This window comes from Electrophorus electricus, chromosome 5 (assembly GCF_013358815.1).
Source record: "Electrophorus electricus isolate fEleEle1 chromosome 5, fEleEle1.pri, whole genome shotgun sequence".
NCBI lineage: Eukaryota > Metazoa > Chordata > Actinopteri > Gymnotiformes > Gymnotidae > Electrophorus > Electrophorus electricus.
The window spans coordinates 24,997,935-25,018,242 of NC_049539.1; the positions used below are offsets into that span (position 1 = coordinate 24,997,935).

At 47.7% G+C, this 20,308-nt stretch overlaps 2 protein-coding genes and 1 long non-coding RNA gene across 4 annotated transcripts in view; 1 reads left to right on the top strand and 2 right to left on the bottom strand.

Moving 5' to 3' along the window:
* The first annotated feature begins 456 nt into the window (after positions 1–456).
* ankrd13a (ankyrin repeat domain 13A) lies at positions 457–8,755 on the top strand. 2 transcript variants are annotated; one of them, XM_027027188.2, is made up of 15 exons: positions 457–811; positions 1,151–1,286; positions 1,917–2,041; positions 2,372–2,417; positions 2,800–2,943; positions 3,149–3,338; positions 3,404–3,470; positions 3,853–3,934; positions 4,292–4,353; positions 4,564–4,694; positions 5,113–5,270; positions 5,468–5,629; positions 5,775–5,950; positions 6,052–6,113; positions 6,219–8,755. In XM_027027188.2, the coding sequence occupies exons 1-15, from the start codon at positions 710–712 to the stop codon at positions 6,412–6,414; spliced, it is 1,839 nt and encodes a 612-aa protein (XP_026882989.1). In that variant the 5' UTR covers positions 457–709; the 3' UTR covers positions 6,415–8,755. The 2 variants fall into 2 exon arrangements, with proteins under 2 accessions (XP_026882989.1, XP_026882990.1); XM_027027189.2 differs by having other exon boundaries at positions 5,778–5,950.
* A 3,660-nt stretch (positions 8,756–12,415) lies between these two features.
* On the bottom strand, positions 12,416–13,304 carry LOC113588130. The gene is made up of 2 exons (XR_003411824.2): positions 13,132–13,304; positions 12,416–13,003 (listed from the first exon to the last, which is right to left on the bottom strand). It is a non-coding gene; the product is annotated as an uncharacterized LOC113588130 (long non-coding RNA).
* A 1,959-nt stretch (positions 13,305–15,263) lies between these two features.
* The window catches only part of slc6a4b (solute carrier family 6 member 4b), a 9,436-nt gene continuing 4,391 nt past the window's right edge, over positions 15,264–20,308 (bottom strand). Inside the window, exons 6-13 of the mRNA XM_027027179.2 lie at positions 19,357–19,460; positions 18,266–18,393; positions 17,915–18,027; positions 17,631–17,762; positions 17,411–17,510; positions 16,956–17,056; positions 15,734–15,901; positions 15,264–15,344 (exon numbers count right to left, since the gene is read on the bottom strand). Of these exons, the coding sequence (XP_026882980.2) occupies positions 15,264–15,344; positions 15,734–15,901; positions 16,956–17,056; positions 17,411–17,510; positions 17,631–17,762; positions 17,915–18,027; positions 18,266–18,393; positions 19,357–19,460 (927 nt within the window). The remainder of the gene's footprint in view (positions 15,345–15,733; positions 15,902–16,955; positions 17,057–17,410; positions 17,511–17,630; positions 17,763–17,914; positions 18,028–18,265; positions 18,394–19,356; positions 19,461–20,308) is intronic.

Consider the following 20,308-nt stretch of genomic DNA (forward strand, 5'->3'; position numbering starts at 1 on the left):
ATATTTATATCCTGTCAAGATTTTGGTTTAATGCATACGAAAACGTCCGGGATTAGACTGGATCCGCGAGTGTATTGCCCCCGTGCACCAGAGCAATACAAAATTAACCTACAAACACTACGAACTACCGATATTTACCTTAATTTACAATACAAAATTAACCGTCTTCCAGTTTAGAATACGGTAATATACGGAAAGTTGGTTTGATCGAAGCAGGTTCACGCTACTTCGTACTTTTTCGGCAAAAATCAGTTTTATAGTGTCAGTGAAGAGTACAGAAAGTCCCCTCTCAGGGTGCAATGGGCCTGCCCTCATTGTGACTGCCCATTATACATACTTCTGCTGATACTTTAGTTTTTTTAATAATGTTGCTTAATCTAATACATTAATTAAGTAGAGTACTTTTATTTTGAAATGACCGTTTCGTTTGTTTTCAAACATACATGTTCTAAACGCTATTTCGCTTCCTGGCGGATATTGTCGTTAATGTTTACACCCCTATAGAGTAGTCTCAACCTGCCACTTCCTCGTTTAAAAGTTTTCTTTTATTTTGAAAAGTCAAATGCGTCGTCGCCCTGGCCATTCCAATCCCTGTGCCCAAAAAATTAACCCGAATCGAAGTTTTACTTTCCATTTCGATAAATGTATCGACACATTGACACTCGCGGTCGCCTCTCCAGCTAGCTCCGGTTAACGTGGAGGAGGCGCGATGTTACCGGCCGCCGCCGCCGGGGACTCCGGGGTGAAGTTTCCATTGCACTGCCTGGTGTGGGAGAATGCCCACAGAGAGCTGGAGACCGAGCTGCACACGGTATGGAGCCACGTTTTTACACGTTTGCTCGGCATATGTGCCGTTTTACACGTCGGTGTGGTGGGTGAAATCCCTGAGCTCCTCGCCCCACCCGTCTTAGCTCGACCCGGGCTAACCCTCGCTGGGCTAACCCTCGCTGGCCTACCCGCAGCTTAATGAGGGAAAATAACGTTAGCAAGGTCGCCAAATATTGGAATTACCGACCGGCTGTCCGTCATATCTGATGTTTGTTCTTCACAATAAGATAGTTTATCAGCTGGCTCCACATTGAAAGCCCAGTGAGGGATGGAGCTAACCCAGGTTAGCTAAAGGTAACCGGCTGGTGGTGTTTTCTTGCAGAATAACATCGAGGACGTGGACCCCAGAGGACGCACCCCGCTGCACCTGGCGGTGTCGCTGGGCCACCTGGAGTCGGCGAGGGTGCTTCTCCGACACGGTGCCGAGGTGACTCGAGAAAACGCCAAGAACTGGACGGGTCAGTGTCGCCGCCAGTGTCGTCCAAACACAGCATTTCTCTGTGCATGTCGGCGCATCGCTGTTGCCGTTGTAACTGGGATTTTCCCACCCCATACACCGTCCATACCGCGCAGCTCTGTCTCTGTCCGGGTCGGTGGTGGCGGCAGGCAGACGGGTAAGGGTTTGAAATCCTAGCTCGTTTTGCTCTGTGCCCCTTAATGCTGGATCTCAGTGGCTGATGACATGTGAACTCCAGTTATGGGCTTTTGGCTTGCAGAAGCTGAAGCGCTATGGGACCCGTTTAAAGCGCCGACAGGAGCTTGCAGCCGTCCAAGGACGTGCGCCTGGTTGTGTGAATACTCTGTGTACTTTGTGTGTGTTAGAGGCTGGTGTGCATAAGTCTCTGGCTCTGGGTTTCTAGACCATCCCATGTCTGTAAAAGTGAAAGTATTTCATGACATTAGTCCACGCACAGGTATGTGTGTGTGTTTGTTTATCTGGCTTCAAAGTAAAAATGCATGACGGCTTGCTGTGGTGAGAAGCCTCTTGTCATGCCACTTTCTCCCTGGGCCCTGCTAATGTGTGTGTGTGTGTGTGTGTGTGTGTGTGTGTGTGTGTGTGCGCGCGTGTGTGCGTGCATGCGGTGCAGTGCTGCAGGAAGCAGTCAGCACCGGAGACCCAGAGATGGTTCAGCTGGTACTGCAGCGTCGTGATTACCTCAAGGCCTCTACAGCCCTGAGCGGAGTGCCGGAGCTACTCACCCGCATCCGCGAGGTGAGTGTCGGGGGGGGGGGGGGGAACCTGTCTTGGAAATAAGGCTACACCCCCTCTCTATATCTCTCCCTCTCAGACTCTTCCTTGCTGCCTCAGTCCCTTCCTCCCTCAATCTCTCCCCGCCAGGAGTGTGTTCATCCCGCCGGGGCTCTGGAATCTGAGGGGGTGGAGCTAAATCGGTCACTCTATCTCTCCGCCTCTCTATTTAGCGCTAAATGACCCGCCAGCACGAGTCAGACGGGTCGCAACGATCATTTTACCTAACGCCAGAGTGAACGCGTTAAATGGCTGATCTGATTGTGTTAACGTTAAGCTTCTCATCTCCTGCAGTCTCCGGACTTCTACATGGAGATGAAGTGGGAGTTCACCAGCTGGAGTAAGTGTTGCTCGGCACCTGCGCAGACTCCACCATGCGGCTTCAGCTATCCGCAATCTGATCTCATCTTCGGACTGGTCCAACTGGCATGTTTGGCCAATATGAAGCTTTGCTGTGTTTGATCGAATGGTGGTGCCTGTAAATTCTGAGGCAGCGATCACATGCACATCAGATAGGAAGGGCATTTGAATGGTTTCTAGTGAATGCCCCAGTGCTCATTTTGGTGGTAGGAGGAGAAAGTTTCTTCAGAAATGTGTCTTTACTCAAAAGTGTCGATGTGGTTAGTTAGCAAACCCACTGGCCTGGAGTTGTTTTGGCTGAGTGGAATGGGGTTGCGCGTGTCTGTGTGCGTGTGCGTGTGTGTGGTCCCGTCCGGCTGCAGTCCCGCTGGTGTCCCGTGTGTGCCCGAGCGACGTGTGCCGTATCTGGAAGAGTGGCGCTAGCCTGCGTGTCGACGCCACCCTGCTCGGCTTTGAGAACATGACCTGGATCAGGGGGAGGCGGAGCTATATCTTCAAAGGAGACGGTACACACATTTATGGACACTCACACAGCCCAACACACACTTCAGTACCAGAGACCCGCACACATGCACTTGCTTCAGCTCGTCAGCTCATTTGCAAGCTCTCTATCAGTTGAATCAGGTTTGTTAATATAGTAGTTTTAACAGACTTTGGACTGAGTGATGTCTGCATACTTAGTTGAATGTGTGTGCATGTGCGTGTGGACAGACAGCTGTGCCGAGCTGATGGAGGTAAACCACGATGAAGAGGTGGTAGACACCGAGCGCTTGGACATCTCCCGCGAGATGGAGGAGGTCACGCTCGACTCCATGCAGCCCAACGATCAGGAAGTGGCCAAGCGCCTGACCACGCCCATTGTCAACACCTACCTGGACACCAAGGACATCTCGTTTGAAAGGTGAGCCCTCATCCCGCATGCCTTCCTCACCGCCACGGTTTGGTTACGACTTGTTTTCTGTGCAGGTGTAAATCGGGCATCTGGGGCTGGAGGTCAGACCGAACTGAAGTGGTGAACGGGTATGAGGCCAAGGTGAGCGTCTCCGCGGAGACAGGCACAGCGGTGCTAGGGCCTGCTTCAGGAGGGCCACGGCACCACACGGTTTAGTGTTTACCCAGTTCTGATGCACATCGCTTAGCTCATGAAGGAAGGCAGTGATACCATCACTTTAGAATTTCCCCAGAATTTCCCTGTAATTACATATTACAAGTTGTGTATTTAACGTGTATTGCTTATTTTCTAACTTTTTTTTGTTTTGTTTAGTTTTGTTTTTTTTTAACCCCCCCCCCCCCCCCCCCCCCGTGAGATAGTGTCACAATATGTTCTGTGGCTTCCATGGGAGCAGAGAGTGTTGTAACAGCTCGTCTTGCATGAGGATGAAGATGGTGATGACAGCATTGTGTTTTTTTGGCAGGTGTTCTCTGTCAACAACGTGAATGTCGTGACTCGCACGCGGACGGAGCACCTCACAGACGAAGAGAAGGCCAGAATTAAAAGTAAATCCAGCTACGCTGCAACAACCCAAGTCTGATCGAGTTTCAGTTCTCTCTCTCTCTCTCTCTCTTTCAACTTCATGCCTGGTACTGGTTCCTGCTTTCACTTTGAGTTGGTAGTTCCCAGTTCTAACCTGGAATAGCCCCTCCACGCCTTGTTCCGCCCTTCCCCGTCCCGTCCCACCTGGTTTCCGGCCAACTCTGCTCCATCACACCCGATTCCCACATCGGAATCAACTCCCTGATGGAGTTGGACTGGGTGCGTTGGCGCGGGGAACGGCCGGGGACCGTGGTGCGACGACCCCGCCCGTCTTATAAGTTCCGTCACTTCCCGATCTAAAGTCTTCGTCTCTGCTGCAGGCGAGAGGAACATTCTGGAATCTTTTCTCGGCACGGTGGAACAACAGATCAGCGCTCAGGGGGTAAGGGGTGCACTCGCTGTTCTGTAGGTGCACACGTGGTCTTTGTAGGCTTGTAACGTAGAAAAACATGGAAAACGCATGTATCTGTTGATGCAATAAAACGTATGACCGTCCATGTTGATGGAATCTGGGAAATAGTGGTGGGTATCACTCCTGAGCGAGCAGAATTGGGTGTCAAGAGAGTAAATTTGTATTGAACGCCTTGGGCAGGATTTGACCCTGGAGTATGCTACAGCTACAAACCCCACCGCCATCACCCCAGAGGAGTACTTCAACCCCAACTTCAACCTTCAGGACCGAGACATTGGCAGGCCCATCGAGCTCACCATCAGAACCCAAAGGTGAATGAAGAGACAGCAACGATCATATTATTAATGACGACAACAAGGTGTCTGTGACCCCTCTCTTCATGGCTAATGAACTCTTAAACCAGCGCGCCCCTGCCCGTACAGTGGACGTGGCTTGCTCCTTTAGCTCTAGGGTGTCTGTTTAGTAAACCGCAGCACTAGCCAACCAATCAGTGTTTTGCGAGCACTTTGACTTTGAACCCTAGATCAGGTGAGCTAGCTTGGCCTTGGAACCAAAGTCCATAGGAAGGAAGGCTTAAGAGCAGCTACAGTGTTATGACAATGACAGTATTTAACAATACTATTATTTTGGATCAACTTGGTGTGGTGTGTGTGTGTGTGTGTGTGTGTGTGTGTGTGTGTGTGTGTGTGTGTGTGTGTGTGTGTGTGTGTGTGTGTGTGTGTGTGTCAGGTTTAAGGGGACCCTGTGGATGAGTGAGGAACACCCCCTGTCTCTGGTGGAGCAGGTGACCCCCATCATCGACCTGATGGCCCGCACCAGCTCGCACTTCGCCCGCCTCCGTGATTTCATCACCCTACGCTTCCCCCCGGGCTTCCCTGTCAAGATAGGTAGGTGCCCTGCCCCGCCCCCGGGGCATCTAGGGAGCGTAAGGATACGGGTGTCATCCACTACTCTAGACTTCACCACTTGACTTGTATCGTTCTATGTCCTGATATGTACAGATGTGGCAGCCGCTTCTCGATCGTTCCGCGTTTTGTGTTGCGCAGAATGGTGACCTTTCCCCTCATGTTTGTCCTTTGGTCAGAAATTCCACTCTTCCATGTGCTCAACGCCCGCATCACATTTGGAAACGTCAACCGGTGCAGCACGGAGGAGGCTGCCGAGGCGAGCGAGTCCGCCCCCGAGTCCGCGTGTGCCACGCCGTCGCCAGCCGTGGAGAAGCCAGGAGAGAGCGACGGAGCTTCAGGTCCATACCGCCTGCCCAGATACAGGGCGTGCCGATAACGTGGGTGGTTTGGGGGTTGGCGTGTCCTCGAACGCCCCACTGTAGTGGTCTGATTTGTGTGCGTGCGTGTGCATGTGCGTGTGCGCGCGGTCTGCTCCACCCCTAGCAGGCCCTGCCGCATTCCACGTCTGTCCCAGTGTATTCGCCATCCCCGCCCACTACCGCCTCCGCGGGGCCGGCCGGCAACCAGCATCCCGCCACCATGCCGCCAGTCATGAGGAGGAGCTGCTACAGTATGCCATCCACCAGAGCCTGCTGGAGTCCAACAGCTGCAACCCACAGGTACCGGCCGGAGGGGGTGTGCGCGTGCGTGCGTGTTTTCATTACATTATCTGCAGTGCCTTTTTGATATCCCGTATTTTCCTTTTACCTTTGCATTGTAGGACACGTGGGGGGACTCCAATGGAATTCTGGGACGAGGCATGGTGGACAGCCTCAGTGACGGGTGAGGAAGCTTTATGGTCTTTAACTCTCTCACATATCTTACTCTCCAATATTCCCACATTTCGAGACATCCGGGTTTCCCAACCTTCTGTCTGCCCCCCCGCAGCACTATGTCCGAAGGTGTCCTGGTGGACCTGAGCGACGCCACGCCCACCAGCTCCGGCTCCGCCTCCAGCCCGGATTCGGACCTCCGGCTGGCCATCGAGCTGTCCAACCGCGCGCAGGAGGAAGAGGAGAGGAGGCGGCGGGAGGAGGAAGAGGAGCTGGAGCGGATCCTGCAGCTCTCGCTCACGGAGAAGTGACAAAGGAGAGGTCAACAGTGCGCAGTGAGGGACACAAAGGCAGAGATGGTTTCCCCTCGCCGCCATAACCTCCAAGCCCTTCTCCCGCGCGCCTGTTCTGCTCTCCAATGGGCTAAATTACTCGCGTTAAGAATCGGATCTGTTTCCTAAAGAAACCCCTCCTTCCTCGTCCCAACGTTTAAGAGTGTGCTCGTGTGTGACGACCACGAGATCGTTTTCGAATGTACAGCACAGCATTTTGCTCATCCTCTCTTCGCCCCTCTCTGAGACAACGAAGCAGACCGCTGCTCTTCGTGTGTCGAGAGAGGAGCTCTGAGCTGCTTCACTGAGATTGCTTTGATAACTGAGCGCGTGTTTGTAACGTTCCCGAAAGGCCATACTTTGGAAAGAGTGTGTGTGTTTGTATGTGTGTGTGCGCGCATGCGTGCAAGTGTGTATGTATTTGTGGTATAAATTGCAGAACTTGGTCGTCTTTTTTTTTTTTTTTTTCTGTGTCTGGGGTGGGGTTTTTTTTTGTTTTTTTTTGAGGGACTTTGTGTGTGTGTTTTGTATGGGCTTCAATTCCTGTTGTTGCAGTATCTCAGGGTTCCTTCTGAAGTGTTCTAAATGAGGCTTAGTTACAGTGGGATGTTCGGCTAAGTGATGGAGTGACGCGGCCATCACATACGGCCTTCAGCCACCACGTATTGAAACGGCCGGAAACAAAACCTTGATCTTGGACATCCACCAGCCTCCAGAGTTCAGCTCCATAGCCCTGCTCTTGGAGATGCACCAGTATCTGTCAGTTCCAGCCCTAATCCTGCACACCTCCTGCAGCTAGCCCAACATTTGAGGAGCACATAGATGTTAGAACTAGTGAAGTCGTCAGGGTTATGGAGCTGAACTCCCAACTGTAGACAAAGACACAAAGCATGCGACTAGAGAGAACAGCAGTGCTAAGATGTACATGGTGACGTACCACGTTGCCGAATTGTCCTAAGTCTAACGTACAAACACAAGGGTTGGAAAATATCTCGGGATGAGAAGGCAGAGCAGGGATCATTCCCTGACTTCCTCATGAATGCATGCAGACACAGGGACAGCACAGAATGTAGAATCCTAGAGGCCTCGCGATTGAAGGACAAACAGGCGGTTCCATCGAGCTCTGGCACCTTCTCTCTCTCCTACCGGCGGACAGCCTCGGGTGAGAGCTCCTCCCGTCTCCACGAGCAATACTGAAACCTCCGTGCCTCCTGGCCACAGATAAGGTGGGGCGTTACTGCAGCTCTGCACACTCCGGCCGCAAGCTTAGGGCATTCGGGCCCTGCCTCCCTTCCCCCACGGCCCCCCTGCCCCGTTGCTGTGGTAACCGGTGCCTACTGGTTTAACCGCGGAACCTCGTAAGGCCATGTCTGTGGGCGCTTTCGCCCCGTGTTGCGTGGTTGACGTGGGAGTACATCTTCCATGGTTTCTGTGAGAAATGGGAGAGTCTTCCATGCGATCTGTGAGAAACAGGGCTACATAAAATTGTGCTTCATTGCTCTAGAGGTGCTTCAGCTTCTTTCATGATAAATGCCAACACAATATCTCTTCCTTTTTTTTAATGGTTAATGTGAGTCTGAAGGTGTTTTAGGAAGTAGTCATAGATCTTCCATTATATGCCACTACTGGGTGGTTTGTTTTTTTTGCTTGTTTATTTGGGGTTTTGAAGATGGCAGTTTGCTTGTAGTGGTAAGATTTCCTCTGCCTCTGAGGAAGAGGATTGCACAAGGACCCTCTCAGTTCCCACTCTTGCTGATGTAGGAGCCCCACTAGCTTCACTGCACTGTTTGTGTGTGAGTGAACGTGAGGAGCTCTCGTGCACTGTGAGTGTGACCAAATGTGAAGAGCCCTCATGCACTGTGTGTGAGCGAGTGCTTGACGAGCTGTTGTGCACTCTGAGTTTGAGCGAGTGTGTGAAGTATATCCCAAATCCCCGAGCCGGCCGGGCACGCTGCACCACGCTCATTTTATAACAGAACATAACTTTTTAATTTTGTCTAAAACTACAATACTATACAATTATAACGCCTGTGATTTAAAAGTGGCAGGGCAGTTCTTTCTGCAGGAGACCGTTTGTCTTGGTTTCTGGTGTTTTCTGTTTTTTTGTTTGTTTTTTTTGAAAGAACTAATTGCCAAACTACATAATGAGCTTTACCACATTGGGGTTAGTAATGGCTGATTTCAGATAACTGTCTTATTTAAACTGCGTAAATGGTGAAAGTGTGTGTTGACGAAATCAGAAGGCTTTTGCAAACTGTGATGTCTGTTTCCAAGGGGATGACAAAATTGTTTTCACTTCAATAAAAGCACTTTATATGACTTTACTCGTACCGGCAGAGTTTTCTGAGTAATCCCTCCCAGAGATCTGCACGAACCCTGCAGTCGTGCTCATCAGCTCTGCTTGAGCTTCCTGACAGGAATCAAGATTCCTTTTTTTGTGTCCGCGTTTGCTGTTCTTATGTGGACCAACAGGTGGCAGTATTTACGCAAGCGCAGCTCGCCAGCTGTGTTCCTCGTAGGTGCAGGCTTAAAGATATTTCTTCATTTCTTCTTTCACAAGATGTGCCTCCGAAGAATCAAATGCGGGGGGGGGGGGGTGATGATTTCTTGGCAAGTTTTACAAAGTTGGGCTAAATAAGCAGATACTTTGTCTCATGTATTTTCCCCAGTGTCTGATCTAGAGTGGGGTTGTTCCTATGAGCTTGACTGCTGACCGGCCGACAGTATAATGACAGTATATAAAGAACACGTGCCGTATACTCTAATTTAATATTTTTTTCTTTTTGTTCTTCACTTTGCTTGCACAGCTGATGAAGGACACCAAAAGGTTATTTCTCTGAAAACTTTGTGTACTTTACAACAATTTAGATTATCTACATATCGTACTACAGTTCAGATCAGTTACTCACCTGGAATGTTTATATATATTAGTGCCGGAAGAAAATGAGACCACTCCTTTTTTTTTTTTCTTAAATCAGCATCTCCCCATGTACAGCAGCCATTCCATTCTACTTAATGAGATGCTGAATGTGATCACCTGAACAAAATCCTGTTCTAACAAGCAACAGTATTAAAAACCACTGCTTCTCTCATCACTGTTCTCTTGTTATAGAACCAGCTGGATGGGAAAAGTAGTGCTAGAACTACCCAAAAAGTAAGTGTAGTCAAAACAGAGCTACAGACCATGCCAAAAGAGTTGAAAAGAAAGGTTCAATTGCAGCTTTACTGGCAGAGGGATACAATGAGTGTCAACTTGCTTGCATCTTGTAAATTTAAAAATCTGAGGTTCATAAGAACAAGGTCAAGCAGCAAACATTGGATAACAACAGCTACAGACTGGCAGAGGTAGAAAACGACTCTACTGCCTGTGATGATTGGCACCTCATTCACTTGTCCTCTAATAGTTGTTATCAAGTGACCTACAAAAAGAATGGCATGCAGGAGCTGGGGTGAATTGCACAGCAAGGACAGTTCGAAACAGCTTCTGGAGGCAGGGCTGAAGTCGTGCAAAGCTAGAAAAAGGCCCTTCATCAGTGCGAAACAAAGAGCCAGACTGAAGTTTGCAAAAGACCATTTTTAAGTATTGGACTGTAGAAGACTGGAGTAAGATCATCTTTTCTCTAATGAGTGCAATTTTCAGCTTTGTCCAACACCTGGTTGTGTAATGGGTGGAGGGAGACCTGAAGAGGCCTACAAGCCAAAGTGTCTCGCACACACTGTGAAATTTGGTGCACGATCGGTGATTTGGAGGTGTTTCAGCAAGGTTGGAATCGGGCAGATTTGTCTTTGTGAAGGACACATGAATCAAGCCACGTACAAAACTGTGCTGGAAGAAAACTTGCTTCATTCTGCTCTGACACTATTCCCCAACTCTGTTTTTTTTTTCAACAATACAATGCTCCATGTCACATAGCCAAGTCAATCAAAGTGTGGATGTGGGACCACCAGATTAAGAGCCTATCATGACCAGCCCAATCTCCAGACCTGAATTCCATTGAAAACCTCTGGAATGTGATCAAGAGAAAGACGGACGGTCACAAGCCATCAAACAAAGCCGAGCTCCTGGAATTTCTGTGCCAGGAGTGGTGTAAAGTTACCCAACAGCAATGTGAAAAACTGGTGGAAAGCATGCCAAGATGCATGAAAGCTGTGATTAAAAATCAGGGTTATTCCAACAAATATTGATTTCTTGACTCATCCTAAATTGAAATATTAGTACTGTGTTGTTTATAAGTTAATATGAGCTTGTTTTCTTTGCATTATTTGTGGTCTGAAGTTTCTGTAACTGTTTTATTTTGACCATTAGTCATTTTCATTTAAAAAATGCTCCAAAATAAAATCTTTTTATGTGGAATTTGGAAGAAATGTTGCCAGTAGTTTATAGAATAAAACAAAACTGCTCAACCTGGTCAAACACATACTAAGAAACTAAGAATTTTGTTGTGTGTGTGTGTGTGTATATATATATATATATATATATATATATATGAATGATTACTGGTGTGTAATTTGCAATGTGTTGGGCTGAAGGACGTGTACTACACTACAATTTTGATTCTGTGTTTGTGTACATACATATAATGCCAACTTTTTTCAGAGACACTTGCCCTTTCATGATTGGAGCTTCTTCTATGTAAATTAAACATGTGGCACCGCAGTGTCCATATAATCAGGTGGTCAAGGGGTCGGAGAAGGATGTCAAGAATCATTCTGACAAACAGGAGGTGCACAGTCAAGCAAATCGCAGCCGACTCCAAAGCTGACTCTCCAAAAACATCTGGACGCACGATGTCCTTTAGCAGAAGGACACTTTCAGCAGGACAATGCGCATTGCCATAATGCTCATAGTCCTAGATGGCTTCCATGAACATAACAGTGAGATCTTCTTGATTCCTTGGCCTTCACAGTCCCCAGATCTTAATCCTACAGAGCATCTCTGGGACGAGGTAGAACAGGCTGCTCATAGCATGTCAGTATCTCCATCTAATTTGCAGCAACTGTCAAAAATGATCCTGTCTGCATGGGCCAAGATTCCTGCAGAATCATGCCACGATGAATTGCTGTGGTTTGGAAGGCCAAAGGAGGTCCAACAGATAGGTGTCTCCATGTATGTGTGTATATATATATATATATATATATATATATATATATATATATATATATATATATATATATATATATATATACACACACACACACACACACACACACACACACACACACACACACACAATGAAATACAACTTGGGAACAAAAATAGTAACATCAAATAAATCAAAGTTGGAAAGTCTGGTCCTGGAGGCCATCCAATCATACTGTGAATAATTTACAAATGCAACAGAAGCATCTGGCCATCTGTTTTTAAGAACCCTGAACGTTGTGTGTTTATTTGAGGAGATGCAAGGATTAAAAGTCTTTCTTTTCTATTTTCTGCGCATAAAGCTACTATGCTCACCTACTCGAATCACGAATTTGCACCTCTCCACGCCAAAGAGCATCTTTCGGTCCACGATCTTCAGCAGCTGCGCCTCTGACGTTCTGAACTTTTCCTTAGAGAAGATTGCGGGGATGGCTCCATCCGTACACTCTGCTGTCATGGCTGTGGGTTAAGGTGATGAGCCCGCCCCTCTAGATTGACGTTCTTTCCGTTTTAATGAGAAGATCATCTCACCCACTGGCTGGGGATGGGTGTTGGATTGGAAAGAGGGCTCTCCAGACTGTGTTAATGCCGTGCGATGGCAAGTAGCGCGTGGAGAAACTGGCTCCAGAGAACAAAGGGAAGCAAGCGACGACATTATGACTGAACACGAGCGTTTGAGAGTTAAGGGCTTTGCTCAGGGGCTCAGCAGTGGCAGACTGGAAGATTTCGGGCTTGACCTGGCAACCTTCTGATTACTAGTCAAGTACCTTAACCACTGAGCTACCAACGCCCAGCAGATAAGACGCATGTGTGTCTTCCTTACATAGTCAGTAACGGGGGTAAAACTAGACCAAATTTATTTGCAAATGTCAGGCTGAAATAATTTATTTCATATATCAAAATTCATAAAATAAAAGGGGTACAAAATCTGGCAATAAATAGGCCTACTGGCAAAAGAAAGACATTCATGAAAATATATTCACGTAAAATCAAAGTGCAGGTAATGCATAATGTAATAATTTAGCAGCAAATTATTTAAAACAGGTTAAACGCATTCAGTGGTACATGATCTATGTTGATTTTCCCTGATATTTGTGCAGACGTGTAAACTAGCGTAAAACTAGGAAAGTATACAATGTCACGAAATATTCGATTAATCGATACAGTATGTTGGCGACGTATTAAACTGACTTGAAGGAAAAGAAAAGTTCATTCTAATGTCTGATCGTACAGATTATACGGTAGGCGACCCAGTAACTACTCCGTGAAGGGCTCCAAGCGGCGCTGTGTCCGTGCGCATCTCTGTGCCCACCGCGCCGTCTCCTCGGTTTACCGATCCCCGTCACCGTCGCCGCACGGGTTTGTAGACGCACACTGCTCCGGTTAGTATCGCCAACAGGAGAACAGATAGCACGCCAACGAACAGCGCTGTCGGGGGAGGAAACACAACGAGAATCGTTCATCGGTCTTTGTTATCATTTCTCGTTGCAGGCACAGCTATTGCTGCGATGCCTCGGCAGGCCTGCGGTCATTCAAAACGTTGCGTGGCGTCTTACCTAAATTTTGGGTTTGGAGCACCGCATACGGCCTTTGGTTTGCATTGGCTTCGCCGTGACCAAACATAGCCCAAAGTGCTACGAAGCAGGATACAGAGCAAACCGTGCGCGCATACATGGCTACGGAGCCGGTCCGGTCTGCGCGGTGGTCGTGAACCTGCGTCGGACGGAGAACGGCGACCTACCGAGTTGGGGACTGTCCCCGGTCCTAGCGCCGCCGTATTTCTTTAAGGTCTAGTCTGTAGAGGACAAGATGCCTGATGTTTTACTGTTTTAAAGTGTGGTACTGATATGATATTCTGACGTTCCTGCACTTATCGTTGTCCACACAGTCCGCATATTCATAGGGGTGAGAACAGTCTTTAGATGCGGAGGGTACCAGGGTGCAGTTCCCTTCTTTCTTTGATAGATGATTTTCTTACGTCTGATGTTAACAGACCCAAGTGAGTTTCACAGAGTTTCAGTATCTGAACAAATCTCGTTTGTTCTTCACCTTGCGTGGAACCCAGTCCTCCGCTGTGCTAATTAGCAGACATTGAGGTTGCATCCCTTTTGTGTGTCCCCTCAGTCTCTGAATCTGAGACACACCAGCGGCGCCAGGCCCCTCCCACAGAAAGCCTTTGATCCATTCTGTTGTGCTCGCGCACGAGTGGCCCGGTGGGGAACAGCACCGTCCCTTTCATATTCTCTGACCCCCATACCTGAGGCTCGTGCAAGCGGCCTTTCCCGGCGCACCGACTCGCCGGTCGTAGCCTTTAATAAAACATCTCATTTAGTCGCGTGACACAATGCCGTCCTCTGATCCGCGTGCGTTCTGCAGCGGCCCGTTGCAAATCAACATACTAATTAAAGGACGGCGCTGAAATGGCGAACATAGACGCGGAGCAGCGCGCACTACGGACTAAAAGTCTGTGTGCTTATTTCGACGTTGTCTAAAAACATTTAATGGCATATATATGTATATGCGATGTATACATATCAATTATTCGTCTTTATTGTTACATAAGATATTTAGGATACAAGCAAGACTCTCACAAATACAAGACTGTACCATTTTACACAGACCGTATTTCATCAGAATATAACATTCATAGCCATCAGAATTCATATTTACTAACATCCACACCCCCCTTTTTTTGTCTGAAAACCTAACGTCGTGACACTATAGGATTCAGGGTCAAGTTTGGTCAGGGAATCAAGAACTGAAAAAGTCTTCGTGAAATGTGGGTTCTTCAACAGACACAGTACTAATACAGCTATCCAAGTTTTGACATAGAATGGCTATGGTACACAGACAGAGATAAGGCAGAACACACCAGAAATTCTCAACAACAGACTTTTTCAAACTGTGACGGAGACAGTGTATGGTCAATGTTAGCTGAGTTTCTCACTAGGAGGCATTCTCATTTGTATGATTCTCACTGACTTTGCATTCTTGGTGTCACTTTGAATGCTTGTATATCTTGCTTGGGAAAACAACGGTTAAACTCTTAATATTAAACAAAAAATATGAAACAAATCACTTATCAGTTGCACAGACTGATGGCCCAATTTTATGGATTATATTTTACATGATAAGATTTAACTACCTCACTAGTTTACTATTCCACGTATTGCATAAGAGCAAAAATATGACTCTTAGCATTGATTTAGTTACAATGGTTGCCAGAGAACTGATTTCTCTTTCCAAATCAAGCGAGACTCAAGTCAAAAGAGCAATAAGTAGCATTTGCCATCACACAATGAAAAATTAATACAATTTAACTAATATTAAGTTCATACAAGTTCTGAACTCTTTCAGTGTGAATCTCAGTGTGTGTTTTGGAACATAAATAATCTGCTCTTCTATAATTCCTCTATTTGGATTATTGTATCTTCTTCAGTGCACTTGTAAATTGCTTGGCACGAGCGCAAATGCTTACCGATGGTGTAATGTAAAGTAGTTCAGAAAGACTTTATGTCATTGTTTGGTACCACCTAGACCTGTCCACTCACTGAGCCAGTAGCATGACAAGTACTGCAACTGCTAGGTAACAGAAAAGATGCTACTTATTGTTTCTTTTATCCAAGGAGGCTGTGTATCCCCTATCATGCGTCGATTCCGGTTGGTTCCGCTGTGATTTCGGGCCGGCCTAAGGTATGGGAGTCAAACCCAGCGAGTCTGTGTGACTGTCTGGTAGGGTTCTCTCGGGCCGCAGGCAAACAGCCAGACGCTGAAATCGGAAACGGCACAACGCAATAACGTGGTGTTTGATTAATACACCTAATTATTGTTCTTATATGTCTTTCAAATTCACATTGATCTAGATTGATAAACATATGTAATATAGTCAGTAAGTTCAGTTTTCAGGACCAAAAGTGATTTTCACAAAAAAGCTGACAATCAGGGCTAAGCTCAGTTCTATCAGTTCAGGTTGATTACTGCAAATAGCCAATCAAAGTAAACTAATCATTCACTTCATATTTTCATGAAATAAGTTAAATGGCTTGTGATGTACTCTTTAGTCCTACACACCTACCCCCTGTCCTGCAGTGTGATGCATTCTTTAGCTCTACGCCGCTGATCCCTGTGCTGCTGTAAGCTGTGTACTTTCACACTCACCTGCTTCAGAGTGCCGGGGGTCCATACCAGCTTGTACACCATGTACACAGGGATCCACATGAAGGAGGAGGCACCGACGATGTAGCCCACCGTGATGCTCCAGTGGGGAAACTCGTAGTCGAAGAGCGTCAGTGGGGTGGGATTCAGCAGGGAACTGATGATGATGTACTGCACACACCAACACCAGGGGGGACAGAAACGAGACAGAAGTGAGACAGAAGTGAGACAGGAGTGATTTACAGCTCATTTAAAGCGAGCTCTTAAGCACAAACAAGGTTGAAAGTTTGACTCTGATGTTGGGAAACATTGTCTAAATGTTGTCAGCAAAAGCTAGAATAAACGTTTGAGTTTGAACTTGTCAAAAGATGGATTTAGCTGCACTGTAGGTTTTACGCGGTCGTGTGATTAATTTATTCAGAGGTTAGTTGCTTCAGTTATTCAAATAGGTTTTCAAGTGGATTTTGTGTACAATAAAAAAAAAACAGGGACTACACATATGGACTATTCAGTACTATAGAATCTACAGATATGGACTATTTAGTACTATAGAATCTGTAGATATTGACTATTCAGTACTATAAAATGTTCATATTTCTAAGGAAATGGTTGTGTTGCCCCTGTTTCCTCTAAATGACCAAAGTGGCAGAACAGTGAGAGATGCATTTAGCTCTGCCCAGAGCCGACGGGAGACTCGGCTGTTTGTCAAGAAGAGCACAGGGGAGGAAGAGGATGGAGAGATGATGGGGGGAAATGTCAGCTCTGGCTCGTTCAGGGGCAGGGCTTCTGGGATTAGCCGTGCAAGCGCGCCAGGAGGGGAGCAGAATATTAAGTTAGCGAGGTGAATGGAATTGACATTTGTGGCGCAGTATTTTCAAAGGCAGGCCGGGGTAAAGAATGTGATTAAACTGTGGTGGGCGGGTGGGAGTGGAGAGGAAATTGTGGACGCCTGCATTTCTGAATGAGAAATGAGTTTCATGGGTTTATTCATCTTTTCTTTAGCCACAAGACTTCCGCGCCTTGAAACGTCTTGCTGCTCGGATACCTCCGTTTACTCTGACACCTAAATGTCAATGGAATACGATTGTTTTAGAAATTACTTTTCCCACTGACGGAAAACTTTTGATGGCACTGTAGTAGCAAGGCATTAAAAAAAAAACCCAAGTGCGCTCGCGATGACACGACTCGCGTCCAGAGAGCGGCAGTTGTCTGCGGTTTCACTCACAGCTAGGAAGGCTGGGCTAATAGCCACCCAGCACACCTTCCAGAAGATTCCAGGGGTGTAGCCCAGCATGGCTTTGATGTCACTGCTGAATCTGTTGATGCCTGTGAGAGGACCAGTGTCATTAGAGCTGACATGCAAGAACTGACACCTCAGCGCTTGAATTGCGCCGGTCACTTCTGGGTTTCTCACTGTCTCACTGTAATCATATGCTTGACAATACAAAAGCCATAAAGTTCCCTCAGTCTCTTGGTATGCGAGGTGTTGAATGGCTTTTGCATTTGTAAAAGGAATTTTAAAATGAATATGCTATGCCAGATTCAACAAATATCAAACAGTGAAATGAACTCACGATGACCAGTGAAGTCACGATGACTTTTGCCCAGAGTGGGAAGTAATCGTAGTTAGTGGTAGAGTACTTCACTTTACCCTGCGCAGTACAGGTGCTCCGGCCTTACCGTAGAACCAGGAGACGGCGGTGGCCTCCAGAAAGACCACAGCGATTATGGAGGAGCCAACTCCGAATTCCTCCAGCAGCTTTACCACATACGCCCCTCCCTGTAACCGGAAACGCTGGAGGGTTTAGTCGCGGAGCTGACGATCTTGCATGCTCCTTCACAAGGTTAAAAAGCATTACAGAGCAGCAAATACCAGGCGCTGGGCGAGGGAGCAACTCACTTTAGTAAGGGTGCTGAGAGATCCCAAAAAGCACACGACCACCAGTCCCAACACAAACATCTCTCGTCTGTGAGACAGGAAATCTGGGTACTCGTCCATTACTGCGGTGATTATGGCCTCCAGGCCGCCAAACTGGCACCGTAGACACGACACAGAGTGGCACCAGAGATTTTCATTACACATGCTGAATGAATGGGGTTGCCAGCTATTACCGCCATTTTCACACTTAAGTCAAACACAGTGTGTGTGTGTGTGTGTGTGTGTGCAGGTTTGTGCGTGCATACCGTGCTGTCCAATCCCAATGTAATCATCATTACAAAGAAGATAATAGCAAAGAATGTGGAGCCCATCATGTTTGCAATGGCTTCTGGGTAGGTGATGAAGAGAAGGCTCGGCCCTGCGATCGGTACAAATGTCCAATGTTAACGGTAAGTATCGTATGGCTTGTTTTGTTACTTATGCTGCAAAATGTTTGAGCAGAGCCAGGCTTTTTGCCATGGGAGACTTGTTGCCAGAAAAGGTAAAGTAAAAGCAGTAGCCCCTTTAGGGCCCATGGCAGTTCTTCTAGCCTCTGGCCTGCCAGGCAGTGCCACCTTTAGGGCCCATGGCAGTACTTCTAATATGGGTGTGCTTGCCTTTGTTTTTGGCCACATCCTCCACACTGACGTGTCTCTGTTCAGCCATGTAGCCCAGCACAGTGAAGATTACGAACCCTGACATGAAGCTGGTCAGGCAGTTCACCAGGCTGGTCACAATGGCATCTCTGCAGTGCAAAGAGGAAGACATGGGAGAGAGAGAGAGAGAGAGAGAGAGAGAGAGAGAGAGAGAGAGAGAGAGAGAAGGGTTTGACTCATCTTAACATTACCTTGGAACTGGAGAGCACAGCATATTTCAGTTAGAACACTGTTGACTCTGCTGGATTAGAAACGTGTAGGCAAAACAAGCTGCAGTGCACGCTGCAAAAAAAGTGTCAGCTTCTGCCGCGGCAGATTCTGACGTCGAGGTATATCGGCCAATGGGAAAAGGGATGGATGGACACAAGCAGAAGTCCAGCAAAGCCTCAACATGTCCCGAGGCCGATCGGCACGGTGTCGCAATGAATGGCCACGACGTTCTGTGTAACTCCGCCTCTTCTTCGCCTGTGTGTAACTCCGCCTCTTCGCCAGCTGTGTGCGACTGTGTGCACACCTCCTTAGACGAAGGAGACCCGCCCACGGGAGCATCTACTGCATTCATTCCAGACAGTGACTCCTGTGCCGACTCCTGTGCCAACCTCTGCTCCTCCCCTCACATCACCAGCCAATCCTGATAGGGCCACGGTTCAATAGCCCCCTCTTACAGGCCTCCTAACATCCTCCTCTTTCATTCAGTTCCACAGTTACGAAAGGGCAGAAAACAGACACATCTATTGCTTATGTCATTGCCCAGCCAACGATTTTCAATTTAAATTTATTTGAGTAATGTTTTTTTTGTTTTGTTTTGTTTTTGACAACACATGTTGGCATAAAGCATCTTTACAGAAATAATATATGCAGAAATTCCAGGTTCAGGCCGGGGTGTCGACTCCCCATGAGCAAGAGGAAGAAACCTTAGGTATTTTTGAACGTTGCTCCTGATCCGATCAAACGCGAAACACGTAAAGGGCGAGCACTCTACCTCCCCCTGGTGGCAAAGCCTGGAAATGCGCCGAACGTAAGCGTTGGCGAGCGGAGCTCTCCGCGCATACCTGTAGCAGTTGTTGGTGAAGGGGTTGTAGCTGGACAGGGCGAGCAGGACGCCAAAGCCCGGCCCCAGCGAGAAGAAGATCTGAGCGGCGGCGTCCACCCACACCTGGCCAGCGGAAGGGACAATCAAACAAACAAACACACAAAATATGGTTGTGAGTTGTCAGCAGGAGTGGCTGCTTCGGTAAACATCTAGGCGTTATAGTGGGAGTATAAACAGGTCAGGGGTTGGGATGGTTTTCTTGATGTTTGGAGGTAAACAATATCAGTAAATAAGTGAGATTTGAGCAACTGCTGTGTATATATGGCAGCAGTCTTTGGGAGGTGTTTTGACCCTGGAGGTGGTGACCCTGGAGGTGATGATCTCATAGATTCGCAGTGGGAGCGGCGAGGCGGTATTAGTTCTGAAGACCTGCAGGAAAGAGTTCCTGTGCATGTGTGTGAGTGTGCGTTTGTGTGTGCGCGCACGTGTGTGTGTGCGCATATGTGTGTGTGTGTGTGTGTGTGCCTGCGCGCACGTGTGTGTGTGTGTGTGTGTGCCTGCACGCACGTGTGTGTGCGTGTGCGTGCGTGTGTGTGTGTGTGTGTGCACGCGCATGTGTGTTTGTGTGCGCATATGTGTGTGTGTGTGTGCCTGCACGTGTGTGTGTGTGTGTGCATATGTGTGTGTGTGTGTGTGTGCCTGCATGTGTGTGTGTGTGTGTGCCTGCACGTGTGTGTGTGTGCGCATATGTGTGTGTGTGTGTGTGTGTGTGTGCCTGCGCGCACGTGTGTGTGTGTGTGCCTGCACGTGCGTGTGTGTGTGTGTGTGCATCAGTGAGAGAGCAAGTAAGAGGGTCTTTCATAATGGAAAACAAGCTTAAAAACCAATTAAGCATCTGATTAGCCTGAGCAGCCTTTATTTATGCAACTCATCTGTGTTCTCCTGTAGCAGCTGGACAGAAAACAGTAATG

Bases quoted from the DNA above. Each gene is read 5' to 3' on its own strand.
- ankrd13a (XM_027027188.2), top strand. From the start codon at position 710: ATGTTACCGGCCGCCGCCGCCGGGGACTCCGGGGTGAAGTTTCCATTG. The intron at 3,339-3,403 runs GTGAGCCCTCAT...TTTTCTGTGCAG, and splicing joins AAGGACATCTCGTTTGAAAG to GTGTAAATCGGGCATCTGGG. The intron at 3,471-3,852 runs GTGAGCGTCTCC...TTTTTTTGGCAG, and splicing joins TGAACGGGTATGAGGCCAAG to GTGTTCTCTGTCAACAACGT.